Source organism: Salvia hispanica, chromosome 5 (assembly GCF_029641045.1).
Source record: "Salvia hispanica isolate PSC_SH4W2 chromosome 5, Shi_PSC_v1, whole genome shotgun sequence".
Lineage (NCBI taxonomy): Eukaryota > Viridiplantae > Streptophyta > Magnoliopsida > Lamiales > Lamiaceae > Salvia > Salvia hispanica.
Window position 1 is genome coordinate 34552094 of NC_142696.1, and position 17834 is coordinate 34569927.

Below are 17834 nucleotides of genomic sequence, written 5' to 3' on the forward strand. Positions count from 1 at the left end.
TATTAAAGCCAATTAATATTGGCCAACAACTTTCCCTCTACTTGTTCTAGTTAACTAGAAAAACAAATAATAACCAATATAAGTTAAAGAATTAAGAAAACCTTAAGTTTTAAAAAGAGAGAAAAATCAAGCCAATTATTCCAATTCCAACTATATTGTCAAACAAAATAATCTCCACCATGTACAAGTTACATTCTGCCAGCTTAAAGGGAAAACATGTGTAATCAATGGACAATTTACTTCTCCCCATTAAATTCTTCGAAATAGGCGTGATTGTTTAATCAAAACAAAAGGGGAGATATGCTGAAATATCTACAAAAGCAAAAGGCATATTGAGGAATTAACCTTTTCCAACATAACTGGAAAATTAGTAGTGGATCAGTGGTGTAGTTTTGCCAATTTTTCACATTCCAATGTTATTTCCCTGTGTTGTTCAAAAACAGAGTAATTTTTCGTATCTTACACTAGTTATAGATTGAGATTCAAATAAACCCAATTTTATAGGCCAACCATATCCAGAACAGGCTACTATAACCTCGATATAGTATTTAGAGTATTTTACATTTCTGTCAGTATACATTACATGCAAAATCAAATGCACGAGTTAAGTGAACAAAACAAGAAAACAAAATAATAGGCATAAGCAGCCTATTTCTACTCCACAGGAGCATCACAGCTCTACTTGGCAACTTGTTCCAGAAGAGGGATTTTGTTCCAAGGATCCTCCAATCCACTAATCTGGAGAGGCGGTAATGAAAATGCGCTAACCGTAGAGCTCCCGCTGCGAATCTCTTTCAAAACGCGCAACGCAGCCAATGTACTCTTCATATACAGGCTCTTCATGTATTTTATCTGTGCAAGCTCCTTAGGTTCCTCCATCACACCCTCTTCCGGTGCACTGCTCGTAGAGGGTTCGTTCCCAACCACTGGGAGAGGGAACATTTGATCAAGCATATTCTCACACTCCTTCACAAGCTTGTACAGCAGGTCAGTCGTGTAGAATGGCTGCTGCAGAACATTCTGTATGAATGGCAACCGAAGGAGAGCGCCAGTTCTTTTGTCATACTTCTTCAAAATCTTAACCAGTCCTGTTCCATATAACTGGAAACATCAGGCAACAGCAATAATACTCATCGAAACTACGAGTTTGAGCATCAAATTCCATACTGGTAATATACAAAAGCAACATAAAGCTCAGAACCAAACAACAATTTACAATTTACAATTTACGAGATAGAGGCGGGCGTGCACATCAGCACAGGGATAAATACAGAGCATTGTTAATAGAAGGAGAAGGTCCAAGGTTTTTACCAGTGTAGTTAAGAGCACTGTAATTCTCCAACAAAACCATCTCCCCATGGAAGTCCACAATTTCTGTCCGGATCTTAATCATCTCATCTTTCTTATCCTTCGCATTCGCCACACTATCGCGTAGTTCCTGTACACACCACAAATTACAAATCAAGTTAATACTAGCTGATATCAATCAACAAATAGTCAATGCAAGAAATACCAGAGTTAAAGAATTGTTAGTTCCAATATAAGTTGGAAACAGTTAATGTGACCAAAACAAGGAGTACTAAAAAACTACTGCTGCACTGAGCCTCACTGCCACACAAAATCGAATGGCATATATACGGCTTAAGCGATTGTGACTGTTTAATTAGGGAATGTGAAATTAATCATGGTTTGATTTCTGGATTTAACTGAAAATAGCTGAGATTGATCTTACAATTTCGAGCAGTAAATTAAATCTTACTCCTATCTACTGCTTTAGTTAGCATTGCATTCATGAATCATTGGTGCCGAACAAAAATACAAAATTCCAACAAAATTGACAAATTAGGGCAACGGAAAAGGCAGGCGCAAAACGGAAAAATAAGATGAATAATCGGAGAATAAATTACCTTCAATCTGATGATATACTCCTCCTCTTTCTCAACGAAGAAGGAATTAAACTTGTCGAGCTCATCCTCCAAAAGCTTGAGGAAATCCACCTCCTCCTCAGTCATGGCATCCCCTTCCCGGCGGGTCTCCTCCATCCTCCGCTTCTTCTGCGGCCTTTCCTCCCCCTCGCCGGCAGGCTTATTCGGCTCGATCAGCTTGAGCCGCTTCTTCAGCTCCTTGTACGACAAAAACTTGTCTCTCCACTCCGGCAACGTCTCCTCAATCTGGTTGCTCAAACTCTTCCCAAACTTCATCTTCAAAAAAAGCAAATCAACAATTTCCAAATCCTCGGACTCCTCCCTCTGTAATTATGTATATGAGACGGAATAATGGGGTTTGCTTTGCCGTTTGGAATGGAGAGGAGGAGAAAGGGGAAAGGGGGAAAGGGGATATAAACGGAGGAAGAGGAGAGAGAATATGCGGAGGGTATAGTTGGAATATTCTTTTCCGAAGAGGATATCTTGGTTTTATACTTTTATTCCCTTGAGACGGCGACGTTTATGTTTCTTATTCCCGCCATCTGCTGGTGGGCTGCCACGTGGCCACCTCACCCTCTTTAGTTACTGGACTGTGTATTATGTCCTCAAAATTAGTAACGCCTTTCTGTTATTTAAATTTTATTCACCTATAAAATCTGTCTTATTCAGATTAATTTGATCGTATTTCGTCGAGCATCAATTCGTACGAAATCGCATCTTTTTTTTTTTTTTAGAAAAGATAAAATACTGAACAAGACAAAGTTTATATGGAAATTGAAAGATGATCAAATATCAATTGACATAAGTATTTACTTTTGTTTTGTTACAGATGGTTTAGCTTCAAATTGGAGTATAAATTTGAATAAATTATTTGATATTTATACAAGATTTTCGCAAATCTAAACTTCATTTCATTACTATAGGCGATTGTTTCATTTTGAAATCACACGAGATTCACTGTGAAGTTACGTGATTAACATTTTAAGAGATGATTTTTATCCTTTAATTCAAATAAAACGATAAATAATATTAAAATTAGGAGCTAAAACAATATATATATATATATATAGGATTGTGATCAATTGAGATTTTTTTATGCTAATTGAGAAATGAGATGCAATATCAGCCACTCTTTTTTATTAAATGAGTGGTCCAGATTTTTTCACATGGAAAATATCTTTAGATTAATTAATTATGAAAAGGGCAGAATAGTAATATCATAGTAAATTTTATTTAATAAATATTTTTTTTAATTTTTAATTTTAATTTTTTATTTATTTTTTTTTTAATTTTTAAATTTTTATTTTATTTTTTTTTAAATTTATTTTATTTTTTATTTTTAAATTTTTTTATTTTAATTTTTCAACTACATATACAATTCATGTCAACTATACACATATAATGTCAACTATGTGTACAATCCATGTCAACCACACACACAATTCATGTCAACTACACACATATAATGTCAACTATGTGTACAATCCATGTCAACTACATATACAATTCATGTTAACTACACAATATAATGTCAACTACACAAATAGTATTTATTGAATAAAGTTGTTGACATTTGATGTGTAGTTGAAAAAAAAAAATTTTAAATTAAATAAAAATTAAATAAATTTTTTTTAATAAAATTACAATTATGCCCCTCTGTTGACATAAACTACATGCTGTTGACATTTCACAAATATTCTAGAAGAGTGGTTGAGATTGCATCTCAATTCTCAATTAGGTTGATAAATCTCAACCTAACAAGACCCTATATATATAGTGTATATATATATATATAGGGGAGCATTATGGTCCAAGTGGACCTTAAGTGTTATGTTCAAATGTGTTTTTAGCCTTAGGATTAACTTGATGGATGGTTGAGATTCATAATATACATCCTTCTCCGTGTTACATTATTGGCAATTCCGAATTACATTATAGGGGTATATTTGGCACATCACCTAAATCACACGTTTTCAAAATGGAAGTTCCGAAATTTGCTACAATTCATTCCAACCAACCTCCCACATTCTCCTCACTCTCGATTTCTCACTCCAAAAGCAGCCCAATTGACTACAAAACCTAGTTCTCTAAAAATCTCTACACATTCAACCCTAGTCTTCTTTGTCACTACATTCCCTCACTCTCAATTTAGCATCGCTGACCCTAGGCGAATCCTTCTCCACTTTGCACGACCACGACGACGGTGGGACACGGCGGCGGCGGTAGAATCGACCCTAGCCTTTACAATTGAAACGGCAGCGGGGATTGAGTTTTTTTTATATATAGCTTTGTAGTCCATTGATTCGACTGAGTTAATACCAAGATTGGATTTTTGTTTTACATTATTGAGATTAATTGTAGTATTGTGATGTTTTAATACCATCATAATGATTTGTTCATTCAGTTCTAATCGATGAAAAAAGGGAAGAACATGGTCAAAAGAGTGCGACCATTCAAGACCAAATCGAACACCGAAGATGGTAAGCTTTGTCTATCTGTTAAGGATTGTGATCTTGAACTCTGAATAATGTAACAGATTAAGGATTGTGGTGATATTTTTTTTATGTTCTCTGTTTCATTGTTCATAAGAGACTGATACATTATGCAATACACAATCCAGAATAATGTATAGCATATTTGTTAACATTGTTGTCATCCGCACAAGGTCTGGAATGCAAGGTGTTTGTGCTATACGTTACATTATTAAGCCCAATCAGTACATTAAATCAGTGCTTAGACAGTAATATATGATAATAAAAGCAATAATGTAAACAAATGTGCAAGGTTATGTACATTATTGATGTTCATTTTTTGTACTAGTTGTCGTTACATTATTCAAGGTTGTTGTATACATTATTTCATAGTCAGCATACATTAGTGGCCATGTTTCTACTACATTATTGTGGATTGTTGTGTACATTATTTGTGCTATAGTTTACATTATTTACCCCAGTTTGGTACATTAAAACATATTCATTATGTAGTAATGTATGCTCTCTACGGCAATAATGTAAACGACACAAGTCTCATGTTGGTATGTAGATACATTATTCATTTGGTGATGTAACATTATTCATTTTTAGCATGTCTTTATTTTAACACATATATGACGTATATTGTCCAACATACGATTATAATCTCACTTTTATTATGAACTTTTAAACAGGGTCGAAGAGGACAAGAGTATATTATAAAAATGACTTTGATGATTACTTTAAGGAGATGGATGTAGAGGATGTACGGGACGGAGGTCGTCGAAAAAGGGATGATGTACTCTATTTTAGGAGAACATGAACAGTGTATCAGAATTTTGTACTCCATTTAGTATTGCAAATGTAATGTAGTACTATATATTATTTTCTATGTTGACAATATTCGTGGAAGATATTACATTATTTAACAAATTATGTTTCAGTATGTTCTTCATCATGTATAAAAGTTTGTTATCTTAAATAATGTAAACCTACTTCATCAATAATGTAAGTCGTTACAACTTAATCATGTGGAATTATATACTTGGTTAAACAATGATGGAATAACAAGATACCAGTATAAAATATCATTATGTAGAATTCATTAATACGATAAGAAATATTAAATGAAATAATGCCTATGTTTTGCAATCTGTATTTGAAATATATAAAATGATGTGAATAAATTAATTAAGGTAACTAATCTAGAAGTTAACTAAAATAAAATCACGTCATGGTTTAAAGAATGAGAGATTCAAGGGATTGCAAATAACCGTCCAATATGTAATCTCCCATATATGCCCTTTTTTATTTTTTTAATAATTTCCAGCAATTCCACATGGCAAAATACAGGACATTAGATTGATAAATTGAATGGATGAGATCTGCTTGGATATTTGACAAAAAATTAGTTATGGACCTGATCACATCCCTATATATATATATATATATACTTAGTTAGACATTTTTAAAATTATACTCCCTCCGTCCCGGATAATTCGGGTCACTTTGATTGGGCACGAGTTTTTAGAATTGTAATGAAAAGTGGGTGGAAAAAGTTAGTCATTTTTGGGTGACTAAAGTCCACTTTTGGTCCCCTACATTTGTCCTAAAATTCTTTTTGGTCCCTTACATTAAGTTTGTGATCTTTTGATCCCAAAATAGTGTTTTGGTCCAAAAAATTCCTTTTCAGTTAAATAATGGTCAAAGTGTTTGACCAACTTAATAACTTAATTAGTATAATCTAATTAACTTACTTAACTATAATTATAAACTAAAGATAATTTTTTAAAGAAATAGAGTATACGGGATCCTCTCCATTCATACACCCACTTTCCCCAATTTTAACTTATTAAATTGAAATTTCACCCAAATTCAAAAAATTCCTACCATCGTCTTCTCCAACATGGCCAAAAAAAAAAACATGGAGGGCTGGTTTAACTGTAGCGGTGGCAGCGAACGAGACCTCCGTATAGCATATGACAGAGAAAAGGCGAAAGATGGAAGCGTCTAAACTCTTCCTCCGCCGCGAAATCCTTCTCCTCCACCGCGAAATTGTTCTCTGCCGCGAAAGCCACCTCCTCTGCGAAATCATCCTCCTCTACGAAGTCCTCCTCCGCCGAGATATCGACCTCCCTCGCCAAATCTTCCACAGCTGCTGAACACATGTTAGTTCAATATAGTACTATCAAGTAAATTTGTGACGATTTTGTGGAAAGCTTTGTGACTATTTGTGGAAAGCTAATTAGTTTGTATATTTTATTATTTGTAATAGGAAAAATGAGCAAAGTAAATTTCCTTTTAATCTGATTAATTTTATTTGAAGTAAAAGATTATTTTATAAAATATAATATTAAATTAATTAAGTTAATTAGGTTAATTAGATTATAATTAAGTTATTAAGTTGGTCAAACACTTTGACCGTATATTTTAACTGAAAAGGACTTTTTGGAACCGAAACAATATGTTTGGGACCAAAAGGTCACAAACTTAATGTAAGGGACCAAAAAGAATTTTAGGGCAAATGTAAGGGACCAAAAGTGGACTTTAGTCTTTTTGGGTCCTACCTTTATATATTAGTTTTATAATAAAATGTGAGTAGAAATGAGTTAGTGAAATACGAGGTCTACTACCAAAAATGATAAAAATGAAATGAGACAAATTATGATGCAGTTGTAGAATATAAAACTTGGTGGCTAAGAAAAGTATATTTTTGGTTTTATTTATTTCCTAGTTAATAGAATTAGGAGATGGAAAAAATATTAGTTATTTTTGCTTATTATCGTTTTAGTTATTTTCTTTCCATAAGTTTAGGATTTTTCTTTGCCTATATAAAGACTTCATTGTTGATCTTAAAAGACAGACTTTGAATAATAATTTGATATTGAGTTTTTATACTCCGAAGTTCTCAATTTAGTTGAGTTCTTTTTATCCATCAGTTAATCAATCTCATACGTTTCTACGTTCATTTTTGCCATCATTTGGTATCACGATCCAGGTTGATTATCAATGGTTGAACGTAGATATGGCGGCAGACGTGGCAATGCTCGTGGCGGCAATCGTGGTGGGGAACTTGGAGATCTCCCAAACGAAGAGGCTGCACGACAGCGTGATCTGCGCGACATCGAGAACGGTGATTTGAGACGACAGGTTCGAGACCTCCAGCGCGACATCGAGAACGGTGATTTGCAACAACAGGTTCGAGACCTACAATGACGATTGGCGCGACTGGAGAAGCGTCGGGGGAAATCCAACCCGATGAGATCTATTGCGCTGGAGAGTCGTCCGATGGACGATCCATTATTCAGTGACGTCTTCACATCATATGATGCGGATGAACCGTCGCAGAATTGTAACAACTTTATATTGTAGATGCCGGTGTATGATACGCCCGTATATGACGAGGATATATTGTTGATGTCGGTGTATGATACCCCCGTGTATGACGAGGATATATTGTCGATGTCGGTGCGTATACAACGAGGTTGAAGGGGGAAACCGCCTCCTAGGATTCATGTTTGGTAATGTCGATGGAGAAGTTGAAAGGGAGAAAGATCCTTCAGAGGAGGAAGATGATGAAGAATTCATGAAACGGGAGAAGAAAACCAAAGTGGAGAAGTTTTCATTGGTTGACCATTCGAAAATTGATTATCCTTCGCTCCGTAAGAATTTCTACAATGAAGTGAAGGAAATTTCAAAAATGACTTATGAAAAGGTTGCTGCACATGGGAAACAACTTGAATTGAAGGCACATGGAAAGGACATACCTACACCAATCAAAGCCTGGCACCACAGAGAATTGGCTACTAAAATTTTGGGTACTATTAAGAAGCTCAATTACGAGAAGCCCATGTCGACTCAACAAGCTTGTGCCTTGCCCGTAATTATGAGTGGTCGGAACTGCATAGGTCAGTCAATTATATATGGAGCTGAACATTTGTTGCGCCTATTTGTGAAATTTCCAGAATTATTGGCAAATGTGGAACGTGATGATGGAGAGAAAGTAGACTCGAGGACGAGTCTTTTTCAAGAAGGGGAGTATGATGCAGTTGTAGAATATAAAACTTGGTGGCTAAGAAAAGTATATTTTTGGTTTTATTTATTTCCTAGTTAATAGAATTAGGAGATGGAAAAAATATTAGTTATTTTTGCTTATTATCTTTTTAGTTATTTTCTTTCCATAAATTTAGGATTTTTCTTTGCCTATATAAAGGCTTCATTGTTGATCTTAAAAGACAGACTTTGATTATTTAATTTTACATCTGAGTGTTTATACTTTCCGAAGTTCTCAATTTAGTTGAGTTCTTTTTATCTACCAGTTCAGTCATTCTCATACCTCTCCGTTCATTTTGCATCAAATTATATGGAACATACCGAAATGGAAAATTGGGACTAATTATCTGGGACCGAGGGAGTAAAAGATAATTTAAAAACACACCATGCTACTTTGATAGAAACGGCGCTAATTACTCGAGCAACCAAACGACTACAATATGATTTAAAATGACTTCAATTAATATAATACTTTAACTGCCCTTTCCTTTTTCCTTTTTAACTTTTATTATTTAAGAATATCTATGAAAGAATAAAGATACATGCTTTGGAATATGCCGGATTTTCCGAATTTTATAAATTATAAGGGATACAAAATGACAAATATGTACATTTCATATTCCCAATTCCCACATATGCTAGCACCCTCCATAAACAATAAATAAAAGTTAAGTGTGATAAATAGCGATATTGACTTATGTGAAGAGTGACTTCTGTTCAATAGTAGATTAGGATCAAACCGTTGGATATGCCCTAATATGGAAGTCAAAATAATATGACATCATAGGCTTAAGAGTAGATGCTTCAAAATATTCCTTTTTTATTTATGGAGTATACATATAGATTATGGATGTATTAATATGATAATTCTCTTTATTGGGAGTAACATTATATTATTATTTTAGGTCGATAGATTCGAAAGATTGTGTGATTCTCAAGCTGCCATGTGAAAGATTGTGTGATTCTCAAGCTGCCATGTGACAGACTATTTTAATTAAATTAGAACATAAAAAAAACGTTGAAGGGCAGAATCGGTATTCTCTATTTTCAGTCGGTTACCAGATTGCAGTGTTATTCTATGAATATTACAGTGTCACATGCTTGCATCTTTCGTAATAGTTTTTAACTTACCAGATTGCAGTGTTACTCTATGAATATTGCAGTATTACTAAGTAGTAACTGCAGTTTACATATTACCAAATCCATTCCTGATTTAAATTTTGGGGAATTGATTAAAATACACACGCAATATCCAACACATAAAACTGCAATGTGGTATAGGTGATCCTCAACAATCTACTTCATCAATTCTTTATTAGAGCATCTAGGCCAGCCATAGGCTGGCCACAAACTCCTCCTGCCACATCATCAGCACTAAAATTCCCCCTGCCACATTATCAGGACAAACAACTGGACAAGCAATAGGTTAGCCACAACAATCAAAATTAAAAAATACAACTAAATTTACGAAATTAAACACAAAATACGTAATTAAATTTATGACACATATACATGAAAATTCATTAATTTTATTTTTTAAAAAAGTACATTAGATAAAAAAAATTACATAATTAAAAAAAACGGTCTTCCACACACAAGCCCCCGCCCCCGCCCCACTCTACTCCTCGTCGCCGTCGCCGACGTCCTCACCGCCACTCGGGACCCCCAAATCTACGGCATCTGAGCCCGCGTCTGATCCCCCCAACTGTGTCGCGGCGGCATCCAAATCGACCCGCATACTCTCGAGCATTGAGTGAAGAAACCTCTTCTCCACGGGGTCAGTTGTCTCCCTCCATTCAGCTAAGATCTTGTGCATCTGTTTACGCGTTTGTTGACGCGCGAAGAAGGCGCTCGGTTGGCGACTTGCCAGCAGGGGGGATGCCGACTGGACCTCTTGGGACCCCTAGGCGACTCCCCTCGTTGCCCGTTGCGCCCGCCTTTGACCAACCAGGCGAGTGCGGCGAGTAAACGATGGAGGGGACGAGAACTCCTGAACATCCTCGGGGAGGTCATGGGAACCGCCGCTGTAATCACCGCCATAGTTCAGTCGTTGCTTTTTCGGCCAGCCAGCATCGACACCCGCCCAGAACTTCTCGGAATCCATCAGCACCAAATAGCAGTTCCAGTAGGTGAATTCCTTATACAGCCCCGGCACGGGGAAGACTTTCTCCGCTATCCTCCTGCAGTCCTCGTCAGTTTGGCCACTGATCTTCATGCGGGGGGCATTGGTGTACAAGCCCGCAAATCGGGAGACCGCAGCCTTGATTCGCTCCCACCCCTTCCGGCACTCCTCCCTGCTGTATGCCTTCCCATGCGGGCATTTCCTCTTGTAGGCTGCTGCAATTTTAGCCCACATGTTGACGATCCTCTGATTGTTCGAAACGAGGGGATCATCGCAAACAAACACCCAAGCCTTGGACAGCGCGACGTTCTCATCATCCGTGCCGGGCTGCCGTCATCAGCCGGCTGCGACGACTCGCCGACCACCCTCTTGCCCTTCCTCTTCTTCTTCGGTTCGCCCCGGCCTCGCCCTACTCCCCCAAGGACGGGAGTGTCCGCCTCCTCGAGATCTATCCCCAGCTCCTCTAAGGAGAAAGTCTCTACCCCAGTGAACTGCATCTCCAATGGGGTCGATGTGTGCGAAGAGGCAGTCAAAAAATCAAGACTGGGACGATAGACATTGTCCCCCCCCCCCACCTCCCGCGCCACCCCGGCATCATTTGCATCACGGCACCCCACCCGGGCATCATCTGCATACCGGGTTACATCCCCGGTACCCCCTGCCCGCCGCAGGGCGGCATCATCTGCATCCCCCCGGATGCCATAGTACCCCCGACCGCCATCTCGGGCATCATCTGCTGCCAAGGGTACATGTTGTAGTACCCGCCCATCGGCCCCCATCCAGCTCTCGCGGGTACCGTGGGAGTTTGAGTCCCGCTCGTCGCTGGAGTAGACTCGTTGTTGTTATCCATTTCGCGTTGTTGCTCTTGTACAGAAATTAAGAGAGAGAGAAAACTCGTTAAAACAAGTGGTGTGAATGAAAATGACGTGAAAATTGAGTATATATAGTGTTTCGAAAATTTAATTAAAAAAAAATGCGCTGGCCGATCGCTCGCCGATCGCCAGCCTACAATGGAAGCGAGTGGATCGGCCAGCGCCCAGAATCGGTCAGCGCTCGCCGAATTTCTTGCCGAAATGGCGCTCGCCGATTGCAATGGTTCGGCGAGCGGACCGGCCAGCGCCGGTCGCTCGCCGACCATTGTGGATGCTCTTAGGGGTCTATCTTATAAATCTAAGGGCTAGGATTAGTGTTATGACGTCACTCTAAATATAGTGTCACTCACCCTAATGTTCCATGTATATTTAATTTTTATAGTATATACATATGGTAGGACTAATATTAATTACTACTACTACTACTATATTTTTATTTTAAATTTATGGTCAAATAAAAACTTTTAGATCAAAAATAGAGGTTGAGAATCTCATTTTTTTCGGTATGGATTTTAAGAAATGTTAAAAAAAGTTAGTATAAAAAAGTTAATGGTATATGAGTAGTTTATATAAAAAAATGGATGTTGGAAATCTCATTTCTTTTCGTCATATATCTTAAAATATGTTTAGAAAAGTGAGTGTAAAAAAGTTAGCGGTATATGAGTCTCACTTGTATATACAGTATATATTAGTTTTAAATAAAATATGAGGATAATAAGTTAGTGGAATGTGGAACCTAGTACCATTATTGATAAAAATAAATCGGAACTTCTATTAACGGATGGACCAAAATAGAAAAACGGATCATATTCGTGGATGGAGGAGTATGTTTTTTTAGCATGGACTAGTCCATATCATATGTCATTGACCCGAGCCCAACATTTAAGATAACTGGAGTGAGCCCAAATATTTAGAAGATATAGCTTTAAATTGGCCTCCTTAACTAGACGAACCTGATTCTATCACATCACATGCTTATTCTTTTGACACAAAATGTTTGTTTGTGAGTACCATGAATCCATGATCATGTGAATACTTATGTAATATCTGACTGTTCTACTTCTGTGCATACATGATCAGTGTGACAGTAACATAAAAATTATGAAGAATGCAAGTAGTTTTATATTTAAGTATTAACTTGATCTGTTAATCAAATTAAGATGTATGTTTGTTGCAAAATTATTTTTAATCCAAAACGATTATATTTCATGTCCGCACATAAGGAATTGAGAATATAATAAAATCTCTGCTAATTTGGGCCAGCTCGGACATTCAACTTCGGAGCCCATTATGAGTGTGAATTCAAAGTTGGAATTTACTTTACCGTGATTGTAGGGATTATATAGTCGACATATGAATATAATGGAGTATTTCGTTTGTAAATATTTATTCTATTTTTTTTATGTCATGCACATTTGATTTTATTTAAGAATACAAAAATAGTTTGATACCGTTTCGCCTTTTTCCACAAACTCAACAACTTTTTATGTTGTAGTAGCATAGAAAAATGAGGGCAGGGGTCGATTTATAAGAAATTGGACTAACGCAAAGTAAACGCTTCGTTTATTATTTTTATATGAAATTTTGAATTCTGATCTATTCATGGAGTAGTACTTATTATTTTAAAAAGCACAGACAAACTCAAATTTTGATACATTAGCTCTTCTGTCGCGTTGTTTACTTATTCTCTCTCCAATTTGCTAGAATAATTTTCGTTACCTTTACTCTCCCGTCTTCTTCCATATAAATGTCGCAATCTTCGCTCGATCTTCCGTCACGCGCCGTCAATCACGGAGGCTGTAGCGGCGACCGCTCATCGTCAAATTATTGTCATTTTATTCACTAATTAATTTTACCTAAACAAAACACAAAGCATCCTTTTTTTTAATCATAAAGTCTGTTTTGATTCACTGAAAATAAAAGTACTCCTATGTTGTTTATAAATTTTGGAAACCCAGCTTCATGTTTTTTTTAATGTGGTTTGCATTATTGCATCCTCGTAGAAAAAAGTAGTTGAACAAATATAATTAAACGTGCAAACAGACAAGCAAAATTTGTTTTGCGATTCCAATTCTTTTTGCATCTCTATGTTCATATATATACAACTAATAGAAAATTATAATACATTAATTAAAGAAATACTGAAAACTAATTTTAAAGGTCTGATGTAAAAAGAACAATGTGTTACCGGCACAATCAGGCAGTGGCGGACGCAGAAATATTTTTTAGGAGGGGTTGTACAGTAAATTTTTTTAGTTAATATAAATTTCTTTCGTCTTTTAAAAATAGAGATTTCTACAGCAACAATAGTTTTAAAGTAAAATTAATATAGAATGAAACATAAATTGATAAACTAGTTGAAATAATGTTAGTCGTAGTGGATAAAACCCCATCATTAAAAATAATAATAATATATGATAGGAAATTTTAAAATGACTAAAGAATCAAAAGATAAACATTTGATGAATTTACTGTATTTATTATTTATAAATTACAGTGCAACAATTAAATATTTTTAAAACACTAATAAAAGTAGAACATGTGATATAGGTGTAGCCTATAGGTACGGGACTGACATTTGCAAATTTTACCATTTTATTAATTTAATTAGCCTTACTTATCTCATCTTCTTCTTCAAACAGCAACGACAACCATTTTTTTAAAACTTCCTTCTGCAATTTCAAGTTTCAGCTCCTCCTTCTTATTCAATCTTTTACATTTTAGACTTCAAATACAGTAGTTTGGCAAGGGCTTAAAGACATTTTTCCATACATTTTGAATTTTTTTAAAGTACAAAATATTAAAAAAAAATTATTTGGGGAGGGCTTAAGCCCTTCCTCCCTTGGCTGTGTGTCCGCCACTGCAATCAGGCGTAATATTGCACATGAAGATCAATCAAATACTATGATTTTTCTATAAAAAGAAAAAAAAGGAGGATTCAGTCCATGAATAAATTAATTTTGTGTTACATGATTTTGTATCTGCTACATTTGATATTATATCATTGAGTTGAGTACGTAAAAAGTGAAAATTTAATTGGGAGAAAAGAGCGGTTGATATATATAGATGGTTCCATGACATAGAATCATAGATTAATAATAGTAATTATAAAAAAAATCAGAAGAAGACTAAATCACCAAACCCATGTGAGCCTCAACCGAAGGAATCATACTAGTCGCGCCGCGTAAATTAGTTAATCTATAACAATCCATTCATTAGGTTTAATAATTAAGGAGACAAAAATAATTAAAACCAGTCAACTTCATCTACCAAAAGCATAGAGTTTTAGTCGCGCCGTGTAAATTAGTTAATCTGTAATAGGTGTAACTTTTAAAGGAAAAAAACAATTGTAAAATAGTCAAATTTTATCCAGCAAAGGCATACGGTATTAATCATATTAGTCGCACCGCGTAAATCAGTAAATCTATAATAGTCACGTTGAGTGGATCGAATTAGGGCTGACAATTTTTGACACAATACGATAACACGATACAAACCGGCACGAAATTAATGGGTTTGGGTCAGAGCTTATCGTGTTCGTGTCCTTATCGGGTCGACCCATTAAGGACACTAAAATTTCGTGTCGGGTTCGTGTTATCCGTTAACAATGCGTGTTAGTGTCGTGTTCGTGTTATCCGTTAACATATAATATTTTAATATTATTATTCTTATTAACACATAATATTTTAATATTATTATTCTTATTATTTTCATTTTTCAATACTTATTTTCGTGTCATTAATGGGTTCGAGTCGTGTTGACCCGAAACGGTTCGTGTCGTTAATGGGTCCGTGTTCGTGTTTGAGGTTTTCTTAATGGGTCGTGTTCGTGTTTGTTGTTATCGTGTTCGTGTCGTTATTGTGTCGACACGATAACGACCCGACACACACGATTTGCCACCCCTAGATCGAATTGATTATCTATGTACTTAATGTTTTAATTGATTTTTTTATTTTTATAGACTTCGTATTTCTTGTCATTTAAATTCTTTAGTCATTTCCTTCATTAGCTATATCGACTGATGCAGTTTTAGACTATGCTTTAATGGTTTTTAATTTTTTGACCTTCGTAGACTTCGTATTACTTGTCTCTGGAGTATTATCAGTAGTGCTCTGTTGCTTCATTTTTGTGGTGATGTATAGTCACAGTCTTATAGACAGTGGCGTTATCTTAAACCATCTAGTTCACTAGAATATATTTTTTCCTCATGTATGGCGATATCTCGGTCTTATGCATCGTCTATGATGAAGTGACTAAATCCTCATTGTTTTCTAATATTGTCGAGTGGTGCGTAGTAAGACGTATACAAATTCTCGATAATTGCAAACTTTGTCATGTGTTTTGTGATGGTTGTTCGGAGTTTTTGTTCAACTTTGAGTTATTGTTAGACTTCTTTTTTTTTTTTTTATGATCAACAGATGATATGCTTAAGATGTGTTCTTCTTTATAATTTTTAATAGAACAGATTTATTCGAATATGTGTGCGTTTATATATTTTTGTTTGTTTTTGTCATGAACTGGTTCTGCATTGCAAAGTCAATTGTATTAGCTCGTCAATAATCAGGCCGAAGCATTTCTTTATATAAAAGAATTGTAATCACCATACACAAAAAATGAGTTTTTTTTTTTAAATCTTCTCCAAGCATACATCAAATTGAAACTTATTTTTGGGGTTACTACCTACGCTTTCGAATAGGCACTCAAACTTAATTTTTGTGAAACAATACCAAATATAGTGTTAGTGTAAAAATTTTGTGAGACAAACTAAAAAATGGTGTAATTTTTAAATTTGGTGTAAATGATTGAAGTAAACTATTTTTTGGTGTGATATATACTTAAAAATGAGTTTGAATTTAATGGAAATAGTTGGAGATGAATAACAGAAAATAAACTTTAACTTAAGAAAACAAATAAATTTAACTAAAATTGCAAACGAATTAAATAATTGAGATAAAATGAACTCGAACTAGAGTAATTCCACACTAGTCAAAGATAAATTAATTTTCATGGACCAACTAGTTGTACAGTACTCTTAATTTATTGATAGCTAGTAGTAGTACCTAGTAAGAAATGCTTCCTTACAAAATAAAACCTTTCGAATAATCGAATGTGACATAGTTGGTGATTATTATGACAAATTTATATGTTGATTTGGCCTCATGATTGAAATAGCAAATAATTCTACTATGTAATATTCTTATTTTATTTACAAACACGTTTCAAACAAAAAACCATCGAGTTGGACATTTAGAAATTTTAAATTCTTCATTTTAGCCTTCCATTTCCGACGTGGGACCCCTGGACTAACGATAAATTTTGCAGAGTTACTTTTAAATACTCCTAGTTATTACTATTTAAATTAAAATTTAATCCATTATGATTTATATTTTTATTGAATGCTAATAATGCACTGAAATAAACTGAGATTGAATAATTGAGCATCAATATTGTCAAACTGCTATTGGCCGGCAAAGCAGAATGGACTATTTCATTGTTTTCAACTGTAGACTAATTCCATTTCTATGTTTTGTGATTTTCAATAGTGGCGGATGTATATTTTTGATCTACTTGTAATGTATTTTTAAATGGACAAAAAAGTGGTTTTCTGTATTAAATGAATGAAAAAATGTTAAAAGTATTTTGTTGATTTCAAAAATAGTAGCAGAATATTTTGTTTGGGATTAATTTAAAATGAAATTTAACGAAAAAGTTACGAAAAGTCAAATAAAACGTGTATTAATAAACATATTTATAAAATAAAATAAGATATTTTATAATTAAATATCTAATGTCATAAGACATTTAATAACATATGAATGATTTAATAATATATCTAAGGGTATGCTAAAAATGTCGGACCAATGAAAACACATTGATTTTGTTATGAATGAATTGATTATATCATATCCACACACTCTTCCAAAATATTTTGGTGAGAACATTCACGTAGTAATCCTTCCGTCCCAAAATAATTGGCACTCTTACTATTAGCACGAGTTTTAAGAAATGTAAAAAAAAGTTATTTGGAAAAATTAAATGTGAGATCCACTTTTTATATTGGTTTTATTATAAAATATGAGTGACTGAGTGAAGTGAGTTAATAGATAAAAATGATAATTATTGTGAGACAGATAGAATAGTATTTTTCAAATTTAACAGGTTGGTAAATTGGAATTTCAAGTAAAAAGAATTCAATTATGAAGATTTTACAAGGGGCAAAACGATAAATAAATATTCCCACAATTCGATAAATGAAGATGTAACATTATGTCCATAATTTTAGTAAATAAAAAATGTGAAACGCGGTATTAGCTAGATCTGAGCACAACAGAAATGGCAAGTAACATTTCAAAAAATTTAAACAGAAATATAAAAATATCTTCATGTTGCT

General features: G+C 34.8%; 1 protein-coding gene across 1 annotated transcript; it reads right to left on the reverse strand.

The window, feature by feature from the left end:
* Positions 1–514: 514 nt before the first annotated feature.
* LOC125191256 (SPX domain-containing protein 1-like) lies at positions 515–2380 on the reverse strand. Its single transcript, XM_048088770.2, has 3 exons — positions 1908–2380; positions 1312–1438; positions 515–1088 (listed from the first exon to the last, which is right to left on the reverse strand). The coding sequence occupies exons 1-3, from the start codon at positions 2199–2201 to the stop codon at positions 679–681; spliced, it is 831 nt and encodes a 276-aa protein (XP_047944727.2). The 5' UTR covers positions 2202–2380; the 3' UTR covers positions 515–678.
* Positions 2381–17834: the final 15454 nt, after the last annotated feature.